At 33.2% G+C, this 20634-nt stretch overlaps 2 protein-coding genes and 1 long non-coding RNA gene across 3 annotated transcripts in view; 1 reads left to right on the top strand and 2 right to left on the bottom strand.

Annotated features, from left to right (window-relative positions):
• The window catches only part of LOC126746821 (E3 ubiquitin-protein ligase Ubr3-like), a 34887-nt gene extending 16177 nt beyond the window's left edge, over positions 1 to 18710 (top strand). The window contains exons 2-8 of the mRNA XM_050455221.1: positions 2406 to 2619; positions 3194 to 3446; positions 4601 to 4828; positions 4894 to 5167; positions 13420 to 13599; positions 13659 to 13885; positions 18519 to 18710. Coding sequence (XP_050311178.1) covers positions 2406 to 2619; positions 3194 to 3446; positions 4601 to 4828; positions 4894 to 5167; positions 13420 to 13599; positions 13659 to 13885; positions 18519 to 18695 — 1553 coding nt within the window. The 3' untranslated portion in view covers positions 18696 to 18710. The remainder of the gene's footprint in view (positions 1 to 2405; positions 2620 to 3193; positions 3447 to 4600; positions 4829 to 4893; positions 5168 to 13419; positions 13600 to 13658; positions 13886 to 18518) is intronic.
• LOC126746825 (uncharacterized) lies at positions 14381 to 16114 on the bottom strand. Its single transcript, XR_007663994.1, has 3 exons — positions 15665 to 16114; positions 15472 to 15606; positions 14381 to 15217 (listed from the first exon to the last, which is right to left on the bottom strand). It is a non-coding gene; the product is annotated as an uncharacterized LOC126746825 (long non-coding RNA).
• Positions 18711 to 18722: 12 nt separating the features above from the next.
• Positions 18723 to 20634, bottom strand: part of LOC126747077 (uncharacterized) — a 57195-nt gene continuing 55283 nt past the window's right edge. Inside the window, exons 18-19 of the mRNA XM_050455572.1 lie at positions 20407 to 20530; positions 18723 to 20351 (exon numbers count right to left, since the gene is read on the bottom strand). Coding sequence (XP_050311529.1) covers positions 20021 to 20351; positions 20407 to 20530 — 455 coding nt within the window. The 3' untranslated portion in view covers positions 18723 to 20020. The remainder of the gene's footprint in view (positions 20352 to 20406; positions 20531 to 20634) is intronic.

Raw genomic sequence — 20634 nt, forward strand, 5'->3', positions numbered from 1 at the left:
AATAATATTACATGACTAAAGAGAAACGCCCTCTATTTTTGTAAAATGATTCAAACTTTTTATTTTTCTTGTAGAAACTAATAAACTTACATTTACTCACGTTCAGACACAGTTCATTGGCAATACACCATTGATTGAGCCTATCTATGTCACTCTGTAATAAAACTTGATCAAAATAAGAAGCTGTTCCTAAAGCACTTATTTATATCATTTATGAAAATGATAAATTAATAGTAAAGGAGTACAATGTCTCTCTTGGGGAACTCCAGAGCTTACACTCACACCACTTGATCTGGCATTTCCGATTTTCGTCTGCTGAGTTCTGCCTGACAAAAAGTCCTTAAGTCAAGCAATCATAAGATTCGAAAAACCAAAATATAGTATACGGCATCAACCTGACCCCTCCTCTCCAACATACTCAACAAGTTTGTCAGAGTAGACATATACCGGTCCTAAAGCCATGCTGCTCACTGATCAATTGCTCCTTACTATAAAAATACAATTGGTCATAAATAAGACTATCCAGGAGTTTCGGACACTTTTGTAATTCTCAATATTTTCACGGTCTTCAGACTTAAAAATAGGTACTGTGCGTAATTATGTTTCCATAATGATGGAAATACTCCAGTATCCAAGGATTTTTTTAAAAATTATAAAAAGAGGATATGAAACACTGCATACCGTTTTTATCAGAAAATAATTGAGCACACCATCAGGATCCCAACTAAGTTTAGGTAGTAGTTTGGAAATTATCCAATAGATAAAACCAGGGTTAGGGATGGATATAGACATATACTTCCGCTCGACTGCTGATTCTCATTGTTGGCCAAACCATTATTACTTTGACTATAAACGGTCGAAAAGAATTGAGCAAAACCTTCAGCTTCATTCACTCTCCCTATAATAAATACATTGAATTTGGTAATCTGTTTAATGCAGAGCTTCTCAATGTGTTTATCAAACTTTATCATCAATAAACAACTGCATAGGGATGATATTTGCAATATTTTAAGGAATTTACAATGTTAAAGGTGTATATGCTATATAGAAGTGGCCCAAGTATACTACCCTGAGGTACTCCTGATTTGACACTCAAGAATTCTGATTTTTTTCCCTCTAGGCAGTCGCTGTTTTCTGTCCGACAAAAATTAATTAATTAAAGAAGACGAAGCCTATAAATTTTAAAATCGCAATATATGCAGTAACTAGTCTCCCTATGATTTTACCAATTTTAACTTAATTTCTACCCTTGACTTGTATCATGTAGTGAGTTGTTCTCTGCTTCTTTTTTATTCTTTTTATTAGTGAATACACAAGGTAGGAACTAGCTTGTAATTTTAGTGTAAATTAGGTTTAGCTGGTAAGTTTTTATAAAGCTTATAGTTTCTGTTTGTTTTTCCAGTGGATCTGATGATGCCTAGTATGGGCGAAACATGTGTAATCCTCTGACTTTAATTTAATAAATTTGAGACCTGTGACTTAGAGTTTATTTCATTACTATTTAATGTAAGCCGGTTTCTTTGAGAAAAGATGGACTATTTGTTGGAATTAATGTGTTTATTAGAACCATTTAAAATGTACATATTCTTACCAGATGGATATTTACAGGAAAATTTTTATGTATTTTTTGATTGTTAAAAAGAAAGAGAGACGCCAGATATTTTGTAATATTTATTTATGATTTATTTCATTTTAATTAATGTAAAATAACATTCTGAAAACAAACCCAACCCACGAATATGGCACACGTAGAAAAACCAACTGAAATAATAAGAAAAATAATGTTCCATCAGTCAAAACCAAAAACGTCATTTCTGTCAATTTTACTAAGTAAGATGGCCGACATACGATTCCGATCTTTCCTATACAAGCTTATTAAATGTTGCGCCCTCTGAATGACGAGGAGTAGTACTAACCGGAAACGAATATTAGCTTGTGACGCCATAGCAGCGGGAAATTTAAAATTTGATTATGGCGCCAAACTTAAATTTTGCTCTGCTATACCGTGCTCTTAAAAGTTAGTGGGAAATGTGGTTCTTTCGGAAGCTATAGTACGCAAATAGAAAGTGTTAAATTGGGACTTCTGTGTCTCCATATTAGGCAAAGTTCTCCATTTATCACTTTTTCTATTCGCATACTATAATTTTTGTAAGCCAACAATTTTGTGCAAAATACGAAAACAAGAAATAGCAGTTTATATAGCACATCAGATGCTTGACAGTCCGCGTAGTCTCAAGGCGGCAATTTACTTTCTTCCCGCCATTTATTTATATGTCCCCTGCTGAGAGTCTAGCACTTTCCATTTATCGCAATAGCGTGAACTGCCTACCTACATCTGCTTGTATATGAAGATGCTATAGTGCAACAAATTTGATTGATGTTTCTTTGTGTGTGTTCAATTTCAGTTCATGCCTACGATAACGCGACGACGTGCGGCCTGGTGTGGACGCCGAATTTCGTCGCCTACCGATGTCGCACCTGCGGGATCTCCCCCTGTATGTCCCTGTGCACCGATTGTTTCAAAAAGGGGAACCACCACCGGCACGATTTCAATATGTTTCTGTCGCAGGCTGGTGGGGCGTGCGATTGCGGCGACACCTCGGTCATGAAAGCCACCGGGTGAGTAGTAAACTTCACGATTATTTTCTCAATCTTCCTGTATAGGAGAAACTTTTAAACGGTATAAACGAGCCGTAATTTAGACTAGACACCGGCCAATTAACATTTAACTGTGTAATTACTAATCAATGGTCGTAGGTCGTTTAGGAACAGGAAACCATCATTTAGGTTAAAAAATTTTACTAGTTTCTCAAGAGTATCTCTGTAAATGGTATCAATGTCAATAGACTATAATTAAATGTAAATAAATGCTCTATACTCTAGAAAACGGTTCGATATTTTTGTTGACGGTGTAAGGTCCATTATAGAAGGTATAAAGTAAATAAGTGATGTCTTTCTAGTGTGTATATAGATAGTCTGTTTAAGCATTTTTCATTTTTATACATATTGCGATAATTTTTTTCCTGTAACTGGGTAACAAACCTGTTGGAAATAAATGCCTCTTTTTTTCTCTTTGGATCCAATTTTAACCTTTTTTATTCTTTTTTGTACTTTTCAACATTTTATTGTGTTATGACTTATGTAAATACTGAATTTGTATATGTATAGCAATAATTATTTAATTTTTTTGTAGGTTTTGTGACCGTCACGGCCCGGATAAGACCTCGGGCAAAGGAAACGCCCCCAATGACCTGATGTGCGTCGCAGAGGCGATGATGCCCCGCATCATTTTCCGACTGATCCAGCATCTCAGGGAGTACAGCGCCCACATGGGCTTTAATTTGGCAATCCAGGACTCCGACGCGTTTATCACCATGTTACTGGACTTTAATAATATGGGAGGGTTAATGAGGAGGGTCATGACCTCCGCCTTGACTAATCCTACCGTAAGTCAATTGATCCAAAAAAAAAAAAAAACATTAATTTATACGTCATACAATAAATTCATAGCTTCTATGGCAAGTTTGGGTGCCACGGTTCATATTTACTATAATAACCGTCTGGTTACACTTGAAACACTTATAGACCCTTTATAGTGCGTTTTTTTTTTTAATAAGTGACGTAGTAAAACGAGTTCTATGGCTGCTTTTCATTAAATATAACGAAACGAAAATCCTTGTCGGGTGCTAAAAAATTAAATATTTATCGAAGCTGCCGTACTTGAAACCATAAAACCAGGTCTAATATGGTATTGATTTAGAAATGAAAGATGATTTTTGTATTTGGAGCAATTATTGCTATATTGTTGCGATGCAGTGAAAAGGGCCCTTAGGCCATCTTCAGGATAACAGGGAAGTGAGAATGAATGCAGAATGTGTCTTTGAAATTTTGATAACAAGGTTAGGGATTAATAAAATAATAATTCGACCTAATTTTAATATTGCACGTTGAATGATCCTCGCGGGAATCGAGCTAATTTCTCTTAGTAAATTAGACCTTTAGGTATGACCCCATAAAAAATAATCCAAAGGATTCAAATCTGGACTTCTAGCAGGCCATCGCACGCAGCTCCATGCTCTCCTATCCATTTATTTGGAAATATTCTCTCAAAATTGGTCTAATATGTTGCTTAAAACAAATTCTATAAGTAATATTCAAGTTCGACCCTGTAGCCTGACTTCTTAAGTTAAATCTAACTGCCTTCTTTTGATTTTTTACATTTACATTTACGATTGTGGAACTTACGATTGTGTCCTCAAAGAGAGTTGTGCAGAACGCACTTTGTGGAACAAAAAATCTTGACGCTGGGCTTCTCTCTTCATTTTGAAAACAATCTCCTATTTTTAAAAATCGTATCAGACTGCAAGATCTGTTTATGTTTCTTATATTATTATAAAATAATTTAGGACCGAACATGCTTTGCATGTATTCAAGAATAAATACAAAAAAGCATCTTTCATGTTTAGAACAACACAACCATCTCCTTCTTCTATCGTATTAATTAATATTGAAACTTTATAGCAAACTTCATTTATTTAAAAACTACTGAGACTATTCCGGTCGAAAAAGTGTTTTTCAATTTGTTTTAATCTTTTCACAGAAATACAGACTTCTAAACGAGGTGCCAGACAACATGGATTCGGAATACGCGCAATACCTGGCTGAATCCAAACGGTTCTACGAGCGAGGCCTCGAATCCCTCCCGAATCCAGAGCAAGAGATCGGCGAGGACCTGAAGGATTGCCCCTCATTACAGAGAAACCTGGTGCACCGCACCTTCCTGGAAGAATTGGTGTTTTGGACCGTTAAATTTGAGTTTCCACAAAAGGTTTTGCTGCGGCCATTAGACCTCGCACCTCGGTCCGATCGTACTATATAAAGCGTTTTTTCCAGGTGGTATGTCTGCTCCTAAACATGCTTCCTGATCCGGACTATAAAGAGGCGTTAACGCGTGCATTCGTGCTCCACTATAGTCGAATAAGCATCATGCTGGAAAACAGCGCCGATCCGGATACTTTGAGCAATCGGGTGGTGCACGTGAGCGTTCAGTTATTTAGTAACGAGAGCTTGGCCCTAAGGATGACCGAGCAGCTTAATTTGCTTCACGTTATGGTCGTCAGTTTGAAGAGTATGATGAGCAAGATTTTGATTAGGAGCACTTTACATTGTGAGTATTTCGGGAGAGACGTGATGAGTTAGTGCATTATCAATGATGTATTTTGGGGTGAGAAAATGGTAAATTTATCTTGAGAGGTTGTTGAGTTGTACACTAAAAACACTATATTTTTGTGGATCTAGGACCTTTCATCACAAAATCGACTATAACTCATAAACTGTTGAAGGTACAACAAAGGTTCATATATGAAAATGATCGGCTAGAAATGTCCTAGCTTTGTGTGTAGCTAGCATTTAAATGCCTCTAAGAGTTTCTAAATTATCCCTTAAGAAGTCAATAGTTTGTTGAGAAAATTGATGGAAAGCAGGACATTGCAGCAAAATCGTTCGATCTCGACTAATTTTTGGGTCTCAGAGACCTTTTGGATCTCGAATCAATCCTTAAAGTGTCCACTACAGTGGCATAAAAGAATAATTAATTTATCTTAAGCAGTTTTTGAATTATACCCGAAAATGTCAAGGAGTATTCAAAAAATTTAGTCTTAATTTCACAAACTGTTGTTGGTCTAGGACCTTTGATCACAAAATCCACTATTACTCATAAACTCTTGAAGGTACAACAAAGGTTTATATATGAAAATGATCGGCCAGAAATATCCTAGCTTTGTGTGTAAATAGCATTTAAATACCTGTAAGAGTTTCTAAATTATCCCTTAAGAAGTAAATATTTTATTGAGAAAATTGATGGAAAGCAGGACATTGCAGCAAAATCGTTCGATCTCGACTAATTTTTGGGTTACAGAGACCTTTTAGATCTCAAATCAATCCTTAAAGTGTCCACTACACCGGCATAAAAGAATAATTAATTTATCTTTGGCAGTTTTTGAGTTATACCCGAAAATGTTAAGGAGTATTCAAAAAAATTTGATTGTTGTGGGTCTGGGACCTTTGATCACAAAATAGACTATTACTCATAAACTGTTGATGGTACAACAAAGGTTTATATATGAAAATGATCGGCCAGAAATATCCTAGCTTTGTGTGTAAATAGCATTTAAATGCCTGTAAGAGTTTCTAAATTATCCTTTAAGAAGTAAATAGTTTGTTGAGAAAATTGATGGAAAGCAGGACATTGCAGCAAAATCGTTCGATCTCGACTAATTTTTGGGTTACGGAGTCCTTTTGGATCTCAAATCAATCCTTAAAGTGTCCACTACATCGGCATAAAAGAATAATTAATTTATCTTTGGCAGTTTTTGAGTTATACCCGAAAATGTTAAGGAGTATTCAAAAAAATTTGATTGTTGTGGGTCTGGGACCTTTGATCACAAAATAGACTATTACTCATAAACTGTTGATGGTACAACAAAGGTTTATATATGAAAATGATCGGCCAGAAATATCCTAGCTTTGTGTGTAAATAGCATTTAAATACCTGTAAGAGTTTCTAAATTATCCCTTAAGAAGTAAATATTTTATTGAGAAAATTGATGGAAAGCAGGACATTGCAGCAAAATCGTTCGATCTCGACTAATTTTTGGGTTACAGAGACCTTTTAGATCTCAAATCAATCCTTAAAGTGTCCACTACATCGGCATAAAAGAATAATTAATTTATCTTTGGCAGTTTTTGAGTTATACCCGAAAATGTTAAGGAGTATTCAAAAAAATTAGATTGTTGTGGGTCTGGGACCTTTGATCACAAAATCGACTATTACTCATAAACTGTTGAAGGTACAACAAAGGTTTATATATGAAAATGATCGGCTAGAAATGTCTTAGCTTTGTATGTAGTTAGCATTTAAATGCCTGTAAGAGTTTCTAAATTATCCTTTAAGAAGTAAATCATTTGTTGAGAAAATTGATAAAAAGCAGGACATTGCAGCAAAACCGTTGGATCTCGACTAATTTTTAAGTTACAGAGACCTTTTAGATCTCAAATCAATCCTTAAAGTGTCCACTACAGTGGCATAAAAAAATAATTAATTTATCTTTGGCAGTTTTTGAGTTATAACCGAAAATGTCAAGGAGTATTCAAAAAAATTAGATTGTTGTGGGTCTGGGACTTTTGATAACAAAATCGACTATTACTCATAAACTGTTGAAGGTACAACAATGGCTCATATATGAAAATGATCGGCAAGAAATATCCTAGCTTTGTGTGTAAATAGCATTTAAATGCCTGTAAGAGTTTCTAAATTATCCTTTAAGAAGTAAACAGTTTGTTGAGAAAATTGATGAAAAGCAGGACATTGCAGCAAAATCGTTGGATCTCGACTAATTTTTGGGTTACAGAGACCTTTTGGATCTCAAATCAATCCTTAAAGTGTCCACTACATCGGCATAAAAGAATTGTTAGTTTATCTTAAGTAGTTTTTGAGTTATACCCGAAAATGTCAAGGAGTATTCAAAAAAATCAGATTGTTTTTGGTCTAGGACCTTTGATCACAAAATCGACTATTACTCATAAACTGTTGAAGGTACAAGAAAGGTTTATATATGAAAATGATTGGCTGGAAATGTCCTAGCTTTGTGTGTAACTAGCATTTAAATGCCTGTAAGAGTTTCTAAATTATCCTTTAAGAAGTAAATAATTTGTTGAGAAAATTGATGGAAAGCAGGACATTGCAGCAAAATCGTTGGATCTCGACTAATTTTTGGGTTACAGAGACCTTTTGGATCTCAAATCATTCCTTAAAGTGTCCACTACATCGGCATAAAAGAATAATTAATTTATCTTTGGCAGTTTTTGAGTTATAACCGAAAATGTCAAAGAGTATTCAAAAAAATTAGATTGTTGTGGGTCTGGGACCTTTGATCACAAAATCGACTATTACTCATAAACTCTTGAAGATACACCAAAGGTTCATATGTGAAAATGATCGGCTGGAAATGTCCTAGCTTTGTGTGTAACTAGCATTTAAATGCCTGTAAGAGTTTCTAAATTATCCTTTAAGAAGTAAATCATTTGTTGAGAAAATTGATGAAAAGCAGGACATTGCAGCAAAACCGTTGGATCTCGACTAATTTTTGGGTCTCAGAGACCTTTTGGATCTCGAATCAATCCTTAAAGTGTCCACTACAGTGGCATAAAAGAATTTTTAGTTTATCTTTGGCAGTTTTTGAGTTATACCCGAAAATGTCAAGGAGTATTCAAAAAAATGAGATTGTTGTGGGTCTGGGACCTTTGATCACAAAATCGACTATTACTCATAAACTCTTGAAGGTACAACAAAGTTTTATATATGAAAATGATCGGCCAGAAATATCCTAGCTTTGTGTGTAACTAGCTTTTAAATGCCTATAAGAGTTTCTGAATTATCCCTTAAGAAGTAAATCATTTGTTGAGAAAATTGATGAAAAGCAGGACATTGCAGCAAAACCGTTGGATCTCGACTAATTTTTGGGTTACAGAGTTCTTTTGGACCTCAAATCAATCCTTAAAGTGTCCACTACATCGGCATAAAAGAATAATTAATTTATCTTTGGCAGTTTTTGAGTTATACCCGAAAATGTCAAGGAGTATTCAAACAAATTAATCTTAATTTCACAAATTGTTGTGGGTCTAGGACCTTTGATCACAAAATAGACTATTACTCATAAACTGTTGAAGGTACAAGACAGGTTTATATATGAAAATGATCGGCCAGAAATATTCTAGCTTTGTGTGTAAATAGCATTTAAATGTCTGTAAGAGTTTCTAAATTATCCTTTAAGAAGTAAATAGTTTGTTGGGAAAATTGATGGAAAGCAGGACACTGCAGCAAAATCGTTCGATCTCGACTAATTTTTGGGTTACAGAGACCTTTTAGATCTCAAATCAATCCTTAAAGTGTCCACTACATCGGCATAAAAGAATAATTAATTTATCTTTGGCAGTTTTTGAGTTATACCCGAAAATGTTAAGGAGTATTCAAAAAAATTTGATTGTTGTGGGTCTAGGACCTTTGATCACAAAATAGACTATTACTCATAAACTGTTGAAGGTACAAGACAGGTTTATATATGAAAATGATCGGCCAGAAATATCCTAGCTTTGTGTGTAAATAGCATTTAAATGTCTGTAAGAGTTTCTAAATTATCCTTTAAGAAGTAAATAGTTTGTTGGGAAAATTGATGGAAAGCAGGACACTGCAGCAAAATCGTTCGATCTCGACTAATTTTTGGGTTACGGAGTCCTTTTGGATCTCAAATCAATCCTTAAAGTGTCCACTACACCGGCATAAAAGAATAATTAGTTTATCTTTGGCAGTTTTTGAGTTATACCCGAAAATGTTAAGGAGTATTCAAAAAAATTTGATTGTTGTGGGTCTAGGACCTTTGATCACAAAATAGACTATTACTCATAAACTGTTGAAGGTACAAGACAGGTTTATATATGAAAATGATCGGCCAGAAATATCCTAGCTTTGTGTGTAAATAGCATTTAAATGTCTGTAAGAGTTTCTAAATTATCCTTTAAGAAGTAAATAGTTTGTTGGGAAAATTGATGGAAAGCGGGACACTGCAGCAAAATCGTTCGATCTCGACTAATTTTTGGGTTACAGAGACCTTTTGGATCTCAAATCATTCCTTAAAGTGTCCACTACATCGGCATAAAAGAATTGTTAGTTTATCTTAAGCAGTTTTTGAGTTATGCCCGAAAATGTCAAGGAGTATTCAAAAAAATTTGATTGTTGTGGGTCTGGGACCTTTGATCACGAAATAGACTATTACTCATAAACTGTTGATGGTACAAGAAGGGTTTATATATGAACATGATCAGCTAGAAATGTCTTAGCTTTGTATGTAGTTAGCATTTAAATGCCTGTAAGAGTTTCTAAATTATCCTTTAAGAAGTAAATAATTTGTTGAGAAAATTGATGGAAAGCAGGACATTGCAGCAAAATTGTTGGATCTCGACTAATTTTTGGGTTACAGAGACCTTTTGGATCTCAAATCATTCCTTAAAGTATCCACTACATCGGCATAAAAGAATTGTTAGTTTATCTTGGGCAGTTTTTGAGTTATACCCGAAAATGTCAAGGAGTGTTCAAAAAAATTATTTTTGATTTCACGCATTGCCCTGGGTCCTGGACCTTCGGGCCCAAAATTGACTCTAACTCAAGAATCCTTGGAGCTATAAGGGACGTTCATATATGAAAATGATTAGCAAGAAATGCCCCAACTTTGTGTGAAGTTTCCATTTAAATGCCTGTAAGAGTTTCCAAATTATGCTGAAACAAGGAAAATTTTGTTTTTCGGGAAAATGAGTGTATATTAGGATTTAGACCAAAATTGTTTTATCTTAGTCAATTTTTGACATAAGGCAAACCTTTAAAGCTAAGATGACAAGCAATACTCATAATTTCGCAAATTCCCTTGGGTCTATGACCGTGGGTCACAAAATCAACTCTAACTAAAGAACTCTGGGAGCTACAAGGCTCGTGTATAAATGAAAATGATTGGCAAGAAATATCCTAATTTTTTTGTGAAATCCCCTTTTAAATGCCTTATAATATTTCCCAAATAGGCCTTTAGGAAATAAATATTTTTTTGGAGAAAATGCATGTAAAACTTGACCTAACCGAAAAGCCCTATCTCAGTCAATTTTTGACTCACAGAGGCTTCTCATACCTCAAGTCAATCCTTAAGGTGTCTACTATATTGAAATTAAAGAATCATTAATTTATCTTAAGCAGTTTTCGCGTTATAGGTACGTCAAAATGTTGAGGATTATTAGAAAAAATCTTACTTTTGCAAATTGCTTTGGATCCAGGACCTTGGTTGACAAAATCAACTCTAACTAAAGAACTCTGGGAGCTACAAGGGCCCCTCATATATGAAAATAATCGGCACGAAATGCTCCAATTTTTTTTGTAAAACCCCCTTTCAAATGCCTGTAAGAGTCTTTAAATTATCTTTTAAGAAGTAATTATTTTTTTGGGGAAAATTGAAGTAAAATCGGACCCAACCAAAATTATCAATCTACGATTATAAATAGCAATCATACCGACTTGAATACCACACACAGTAAAAACAATCTCATAAATTTAGATTTATTACCTGAATTATCTCATTGCATTTTTTCATTGTAACATATGTCATTATAGTCAAATTATGTTTGAAAGGTTGATTGATAAAAAAAAAATAAAATGCATCTTACTGAACTTTTATATAATGAAAATATAAGAAATGTAGAACGTCTGTATATTCAGCATGTATGTTCATTTGCTCATACCTCTGAAATATCTAAAAGAATTACTAGTCATTCACAATTCACCAGAAATAATGCTCTTAATTGCTTGGTACCCAAATTGTACAATTTGTTGCCAACGGAAATTAAAATAATAAAAAGCAAAAAAAAATTAATATATCTTTATAAATATAAAAAAGTTCCAATCATGCATATTAAATTGATTTAGGAAAACGGTTTTATGGTAAATATTTTCATTTTTTAAACAATATCTATTTATTTACTTATTATTATTTTTTATAATATGGGTGTTGTCTAGATTTAAGATTGAATAGTAGTATTCCAATGTATATGAAAATGTATCTTTAAATATAAAAGCACACACAGGTATTAGGTTACCTAGGTGCTTAGGGTTAAACAAGAAATGTTATGTTGAATACTTTATGTAATATATCTAATTTGATCTGTTATCTATCAAGACAAAAGGAACCTAAGTCATGCACAATATAAGTTTCATATTCCAAAACTCACAGGAGATGCATCAAGAAAAGCAATTAAATTATCACAGTTTTTCCTAATACAACGGATATTAATGTGCATAAAATAAGTATTTAAATTTAAATCATTTAATAAACTAAGGTCATCCAAATGGTTACAATAGGTTATATTAACAAATAGAATTCAGATCCATGATAAATTCAAACTCAACAAGTGCTTAAGCACTTCTTTTATTACAATGTAGTGGACATTTAAAGGATTGATTTGGGTCAAAAATTGACTGAGATAGAACTAATATACAAAAAAATATTTACTTCCTTAAGCATAATTTGGAAATTAAATTCTGACATTTTAATAGGAACTTTACACAAAGTTGGGGCGTTTCTTGCTAATCATTTTCATATGTAAACGCCCCTTATAGCTCCAAGGATTCTTGTGTTAGAGGCAATTATGTGAGCCAAGGTCCAGGACCCAGAGTAATTTGTGAAATAAAAATATTTTTTTTAATACTTGTCACTTTTGGGTATAACTTAAAAACTGCCAAAGATAAATTAATTATTCTTTTATGCCAGTGAGGTGGACACTTTATCGATTGATTTGAGGTATAAAAGGTCTCTGTGATTTTGCATTAATTTTCTCAACAAAATATTTACTTCTTAAAGGATAATTTTGAAACACTTACAGGCATTTCAATGGGGGTTTCACGAAAACATAAAGCAGTTCGTGGCGATCATTTTCATACATAAATGACCTTTGTAGCTCCAACAATTCTTAAATAATTAGAGTCGATTTTGTGAGCCAAGGTCTTGGACAAGCAATTTGTGAAATTATGAATATTTTTCGAATACTGCTTTATTATTTTAGGCTATAACTCAAAACTTCTTATGATAAAGTAAAGATTCGTTTCGCTTTAGGGATTGATTTGAAGCATTAAAGGTCTCTGTGAGTCAGAAATTTGTCGAGATGGAGCAATTTTGGTTGGATCTTATTTTACACCCATTTTCCCAAAAAAAATCTGTATCTATTGATCATCAAGTTTATCAAAGTCTATTTCACTCTTAATTCTTATTAAAGAAGTAGTAAAACCGCGTCCCATTACAATAGTTCAATTTTTGACCTATCTTTAAGTCTTTTTGCTATTTTAAATAAACTGCTTTCTTTAAGTGTAAGGTCCTCGGTAAATTATTTATCGCCTGGTAGCTCGCAATTTATTGATAAAATTTTTAAAACCTTGTTTCTTCCCTATGTAAGCTCGTATGTAACTCCAACAACACAATATTGGTTTCTCCAGTTCCACTTTAATTTGCCTTGATTCTATTTCTTTTATTTTAATAATTTCTTCTTTCATTACTCAATAGTTCTTTAATCTCGTATTCAAATGTTTCTCCTGAGTTTTCGCTTTAGCGTTACATGGTACACAAATCTATTATTTTTTTTATTTTCTTCATAACTTCATGCCATTGTTTGCAATCCCCAGAACACTGTACGTGAACGAGTATTTAGTTATATTCTTTTTGCACACACAGAGGTCATGGTTTATTCGACGGTGTCATTGTTATTTATTACACTCTTGAAACACTATTGCTAATAAATGTCAATAAGTAATAAATATCAAGGTAAATTTCATTCCAGATCCGGAACAAAATACCCACTCGGTGGTGGACTGCGCTAAGCCTGTAATGAAGGACCACTGCTACTGGCCTCTGGTGTCAGATCTGAACAATGTTCTGTCCCACAGGCCCGTAGCATTAAAGTTCATGGCCGACGATTCTTTATTGGAGATGTGGTTCTCGTTCCTGTCGATGTTCCAAGGTACTGTTATACCGTTTTAAATCTCAATTATTTTATAAATTAAAGACATTGTTATCTAGGCATGAACGTGAACCAGCGGGAACTAAACCAGCACATCGAATTTGAGCCGAACACTTACTACGCGGCCTTCAGCGCGGAATTAGAGGCGAGCGCGTATCCGATGTGGGCTTTAGTCACACATTTGACCGATTCCGGTACGGCGCAGTTGACCAGACGAGTTTTGAGCGCCTGCCTCAAGGAGTGGTACGAGTGGCTCGAGAGTACCAACTATAAAGGCCCAATTGTCGTAAGTGTTTTAATCACTTGGATAGCTCTAAATAAAAAAAATCTGTCTTTTGGTCAACCTTCAGGCGTCGACTGTTTAATACTCTCACGATTTAAAAGAGTTTAAATATGTCTTGTAATTCCTAAAGTTTAACCCTTAGAACATTGAAAGGCTAGAAGTAGCATGCCGTGGAACTATGGGCAGGTTTGTTTGCTTGCAACATCTCTGATGCAATGATGCCAAATGTTTATAGAGAAATGGCAAAAATCACTTTATAATATCATAAAAATGTTCAGTTTCCGAAGGCTCAAAACAATACTATTGCTCTCCTTTAATAAAATATCAAGCATTTTTTTTAAATAAATTTGATAAGATACTCTATATCGAAGTCAATATACGTTAAATAAATGAAAATAAAGGACGAAGAAACGAGAAAACGGTAATGGCATCGCAACGCCGCTCGATCCCATTGTTTATGCCACCGATACAAGCACTCTCTACCAGTGACGTCGTCAACAAATATTTACCTGTTAAATTTTTATTAATTATTATAGAGTTTGAGTATAAGTAATATTACCATTTATGAGCTATTTATGTATTTTTTTAACGGACTTCGTTAGAGGAAGGTCCTAATAAAAGGCAGCATTTTTATGGAAATTAAATGTTTAATTAATATAATATTATAGATTTCTTAATAAATCATGTTTTAAGACATACATTTTTAACATTTTGCAACATTTCATTGTTATTGTTATATTGAACAAAACTCAGTTTTACATCACTTACTTTATATAACATAATATATACTTCTATGGTGCTGACTTTTTCAAAGGGACAGTATTGCTTTAGCGGAAAGAGTTAAAACTAAAAGGATGTTTAAATTGTGAAGGAGTTGCAGGTTCTTTATAGGTTATAAGATTTTTATTATGAGTATTTAGCCTGTACAATCGTTTTCAGACATTTAACAGTGACCTATATAATACCTAATACCAATTATTATATCATATTAATTTATACTAAAAAACAAAGCTTACCTAAGAATAAAGACTATGTACAATAGCTTAGATTAGATAGTTTATTAGTACTAATATACAAACAAGTACTTTTACAAGTTAAATAAAATATGTAGTATGTTGGGCTTTTTCGAAAATCTTGTTATTATTTCTTAAGTATTTTAATAATGACTTGAGACATCTAATTCAATTTCTTTGCCGCAAATTTGTTTGTTGCAATCTTCGAATTTTATTTTTTTGTTCTTTATTTTTTTTCCATAATTTGGTGACAAGTGATTTAGCTTTTGAAACGGTGGAATCATCAGTGCTTAGGTCCTCAGGATATCATTTTGATTTTACCCTGGAATAATATACATAAAAATATAGCATTACCAAAATTAAAAAGAAAAAATTTAAAAAATGTATTATGATAATCCAATTAATCAATAAAATGTATGTTATTATAAAGAATCTTTGTAATATCATACATTTGATTAAATCCATTTAATTAAACAAATATAACACAATAAAATACTATATCACTTTTAAATAAGATATATAGAATAGGATGATACATGGCATAAAACTAGTAGTCTATTTTGAGTGTATTTTTACCTTTTCCTTGGCAGAGTCAGGGAATTTGTAGCAGTTAAACAAAAACGGCTTGGATGAGAAAATAGTAATTGTTGATCTAAACCTAGACGGTAACAATTAATCTCAGATGCAGTTATTGTTGATGAATGATCAGATCTGTAATTATACAAAATTTGGTGTATCAAGAATATTAATCTATTTTAATTATCCATACTTGTGTATATTAGCTTCACTGTTTGTACTATATACCATTTTGGAATCTAAAGAAATTTTTGCACTCTTCAGGAAAACTACCCCTGCAGCTTTGAAGGGTAAATCACTTGGTAAATTAACTGAATTATCGGCTGCTGTGTTTTTAACCAGTGCATCAGAAATCCTAGTAAAAAAATAGTTTTACACACATACCTAATTTAATAAGTATTAGGTATAAATAAAGCTTATATGAGTAACACTAATACTTTTTGTGACGATTTTTTTATACTAGAAACATATATTTAAAAAAAAATACCTTTAAGGTAGAGCTGATTTTTTTAATAAAGTCTGGCCCTGATAATATTATCTTCCTTATATAAGAAATCACTTCTAAGGATGTGATCTGAATAAACAAATATGTTCTTTTTAATTGTGTTGATTTCCAATAATGAAATCCATTGTTCCCTTTGGGCTTATGTATATTAGGCAATCTATAATAAGTATTTGATATTTAATCAAAAAGCAAAAAAATTACAGTAATAAATTAATATGTGGTGCCAATTACTATATATATTATTGTAAATTGCCATATGGTAAAACAAAAAAAAATTATCGACCAAATTTTAGGGAAAGACAAAATTAACTTTATACATAGACATCAATATCTAAATAAATTTCAAAATTCTTTAAAGGCAATAAAAATTAGTAATTTCATCTATCTACCTAATGTCTATATTAAAAAAACATAACTATATGTAGATAGGTACATGGGTATTATGCCTTCTTTCTGCCAAAACAACAAAAAAAACATAAAATCCTGTAAAAAAACCAGGGACAAAATTCTAGTTTTATATTTTTTATAGCCTATTGATAGATGAATATGTTCAAAAAAATATTTAGATTTAAAAATATAAATATTTTGGTATTTTACGCACACTTTCACATTCAAGTTTTTATTAGGTTTATATCTATAAGATCCCCTATTCTACGTTTATGATGATGGTAACCCCATGATGTGATGTTATGAAAGTATCGGTACTTACTTGTGAGAGGATCGGCTTGAATCACCTTTTTATTATGATGCGGCACAAACGACACAAGTTTTTGCCATCCTAGCAATTTAAAAAAACACTAAAATGTGGCCTTTTTCCTTTTTAAACTAAAAATTAAAGAAAATACACGAATCCCCAAAATAAACAAAAAGCCGTTTGACAGATGACACTACGCGTATAACTCAGGCGCTAAAGCTCCGGTGTTGTCGCTTCAAATTTTTTAGAAGCAGTTTTAGGGATAAGAATGTTAATAATTTTGTTTATTTTTTGCTTAAGGATATTATATTTATTGCTAAAATAGGTTAATTGTAGTATTTATACTTTTTATTTTAAATTTTCCTATAAAATACAACACAAATAAGTTAAATTAACGTTATAATGGTTGTTAAAATATAGCTAAAAATTTCCTCCGTTGGAAATTTGCGTCGACTTGACAACAGAGAATCGGCAAATATGCTTGTAAACAAAACACCCCTCTTGCCCCTGTGCACATGTTGGACTCAAACAAAGTTGTTGTTTACTAATTCTAGCCTTTCAATGTTCTAAGCCTGGAAGAGTGAGATAAATTATGATAACAATTCCAGGCAATTGAGGCTATTTTTATCTGTTTTTAACTAGATTCAACAGTTTGGAAGAGTCAGATAAATTGCGATAACAATTCCAGGCAATTGAGGCTATTTTTGTCTCTTTTTAACTAGATTCAACAGTTTGGAAGAGTCAGATAAATTGCGATAACAATTCCAGGCAATTGAGGCTATTTTTATCTCTTTTTAACTTAGATTCAACTGCCTGGAAGAGTGAGATAAATTATGATAACAATTCCAGGCAACTGAGGCTATTTTTATCTCTTTTTAACTTAGATTCAACTGCCTGGAAGAGTGAGATAAATTATGATAACAATTCCAGGCAATTGAGGCTATTTTTATCTCTTTTTAACTAACTTTAACTGCCTGGAAGAGTAAGATAAATTAAGGACCTAAAAACACAATTCAAACCATAAAAGTCTAAAGAAAGCATAATCAGGTGCCTATGATAACTACCTCAAAACTCAAAATTACCATCCGAAAGCTGTGTAGGATATAGTACGTGTAAACTCCAATATTTTAAAACAGTGCGAGGTGATGGTACATTTAAAAATGGAACGGGAGAAAGCTTTGTCCTTAATAGACCATCTATGACCAGAAGGAGGACGGTTTTCATGTCAAATTTATGAGTTTATAAAGTGCTTTGTTAATTCATTAAAGTTCTCCCCGATGAAGTAAAATCTCCCATCATTATATAACGATTTTATATGACAGACTTGGGTACGTTGCACATAATTTCTAAGATTATCCTTGGCAAGACTGCCCCTTTTATTTCAAGCAAAAAAGATTATTTGTCACTATGGCCTGCGTTAGTTTTTAAACCGGAGAAATCATAGTTGGAAGATATTGGTGTACTATTCAGATTCACAGTGTCTGAAGCAGGGTCTGGAGAGATCTTTGGTTAATTACAACTTGCAAGTTTTGCAACAGTCGGTCAGTTTCAGCTCTCCAAATAATTCGCTGATCTATACATTTTTGACACGTCCGAAGTTTGTAATGCACTTATATGCCTTCTAAATCAGCTCAGAATAGAAAATACATGCTGCTGTAGAGTGGGACCAGTAAATTGCACGTTATTCAATGACAATTCACTAGTTGACTTTTTTTAGTAGTACATATTGCATTTTGTAGTTGAACTTTCTTTCCGTACTATAGCATCATGCGGCAAATATGGACAATAAAAATGATCTTTAATTAAATAATTGAAGAATATATTCATATTTTTTTCTAATAATTATAGGAGGACAGCATGCAGGTATCTTTTCACTTGCCTCTACACCGCTACCTGGCGGTGTTTTTATGCCAAGGAGTGGCCAAACAGGGCATAAGGATTGAGGAAATCTTACCGTCCAATGATACCATGCTCACCCTGCTGATTATGCACCCGTTAAGAGTTCAGGTAAGTAAATGCTTCTGATATTAAGTAAAATGAGACAAAATTGACTAATTTTATGTGGATATATATTAGCAAAACGATACATTCCTCTTACTGCTAAGACAATGGTTGTGAAACAAAAATTATTCTAATTTTTCAAGTTAAAACATTTCTTGTGGTATCCTTTATATAAAGATTTAAGTAGTTTTTAAATTATATACCAGTATGTCGAAGGATATTTGAAAAACATACATAAATTGTTCTGGTCTTAGGAGTTTTAACTTAAAAACCCTTTGAGGTACGGTAAACGTTCATATATGAGAATAATTGGCAAATATACCTCATATTTGCCTGAAAAAATAAAAACAATACTTAGAGGAAATGTGGGTCAAACAGACCTCGAACCAAATACGTTATATTTTAGGGAATTTTTCACCCATATGAGTTGTTTGTACCAAATTAATCTCCTAAATTGATGTAAAAATTTTTAATCTACTTAGAGTGGTTTTTTTATGTTTTGCCCTTAAATGCCAATGAAGTTAAAAATCTTGACTTTTAAAATTGACCATGAATTAAAAATCCTTCGAGCCACAAGGAACTTTCATATGTGAAAATAATCGGAAAAAAAAGTCCCAATTTGTGTGAAACCCTGATATATAAGTAAGGCAGTTGTAATGCTGAAAAAATATATAAATTTCCTATTTAAGATTGGTGGTCTGGAATCCCTGGGATATTTTTAAAAATTCATTCCAGGTACTTGAAAGTACTTCCATGAAAACAGACATCCATGGCGTCATTCGTTTTTTTTCCAGAGAATACGAAAGTTGTCATGTATGGAAACAATTTTGTTTTTTTTTTTTATTCCAGGCAGTCGAAATATTTTCATAATAATTTTGATTAAAGCACATTTTTTTGGAACGTACACTTTCGCTGTATTTTAAATGTGCCTTGAAATATTTTTTAAAATTATTCCAGGCAGTTGGAATATTATTTTTTCATGCAAGCGGTTTTATTCCAAAAAATACAAGTTTCCTATTTAAAATATATGCAGGTTTGGAATGCCTAGAAAGTTTTTTGAAATGTATTCCAGTTGAAAGTACTTTTAGGTATTTGATCACGTGCCTCTAAGCATCACCAAATTATAAAGACATTATTAAAAAAAAACTAGAAGAAACGAGTGTTTGCGCCAAATCAATCTCCAAAGTATCCCCTAAATTGGTGTTAAAAAATAATAAATTTACCTAAAGCGATTTTTGAGTTATACCCCCAAATACCAATAAATATCAAAAAAAAAAAATCTTCATGGCTTACAAAATAGATCTTGAGTCAAAAAATCCAAAAGAAACGTTGACATACAAGCAACGACCCTAATTAACTTCTACCCCAAAATCCTCATCCACCTTCCACTGATTAAACTTCACGGTCATAAACCGATTATAATTGAAAGTGATTATCTTGGGAGCGATAAATCCCCCATAACCGGGTTGACCCTTATAATACAACCCGATCCCGGCCAAAGGCACTTGGGGGTAGTTCGTGACCGCCTGGATATCGACGAAGGGAATCGTAGTTTGAGCCGCGTCGGCGCTTTCGCTCGTATGCGTAAACTCCACAAATTGATCGCTTGGGAAATACAAATTCTCCGAAGGTTTGGCGGTTTTAATCGGCACATCTGAGGCACTCAGATCGATTTTATTTCTAAAAAAAAAAATGGTTCAAGTGATAAAATGGGGCGGTGGTAAACAACCCTTACCTGCCTCCGGTGAGCAAGTGCACGTCCATTTGGTCGTTTTGGGACAATAGTCCGCTGGTCCAGTTGAATTTGTTGTAGCGGACTTGCAGTCTTAGTTTGTCGTTCGTGTGGACTAATCTGACACCTAAAAAAGGGATTATAGGGTCTAGAGAAACCTGTCGTATTTAAGTTGTCTTGAATCAGGGATTATTGCGTGCAAAATCGATTTTAGTTCCGAAACCCTTGGGG

The sequence above is a fragment of the Anthonomus grandis genome, chromosome 18, assembly GCF_022605725.1.
Source record: "Anthonomus grandis grandis chromosome 18, icAntGran1.3, whole genome shotgun sequence".
NCBI lineage: Eukaryota > Metazoa > Arthropoda > Insecta > Coleoptera > Curculionidae > Anthonomus > Anthonomus grandis.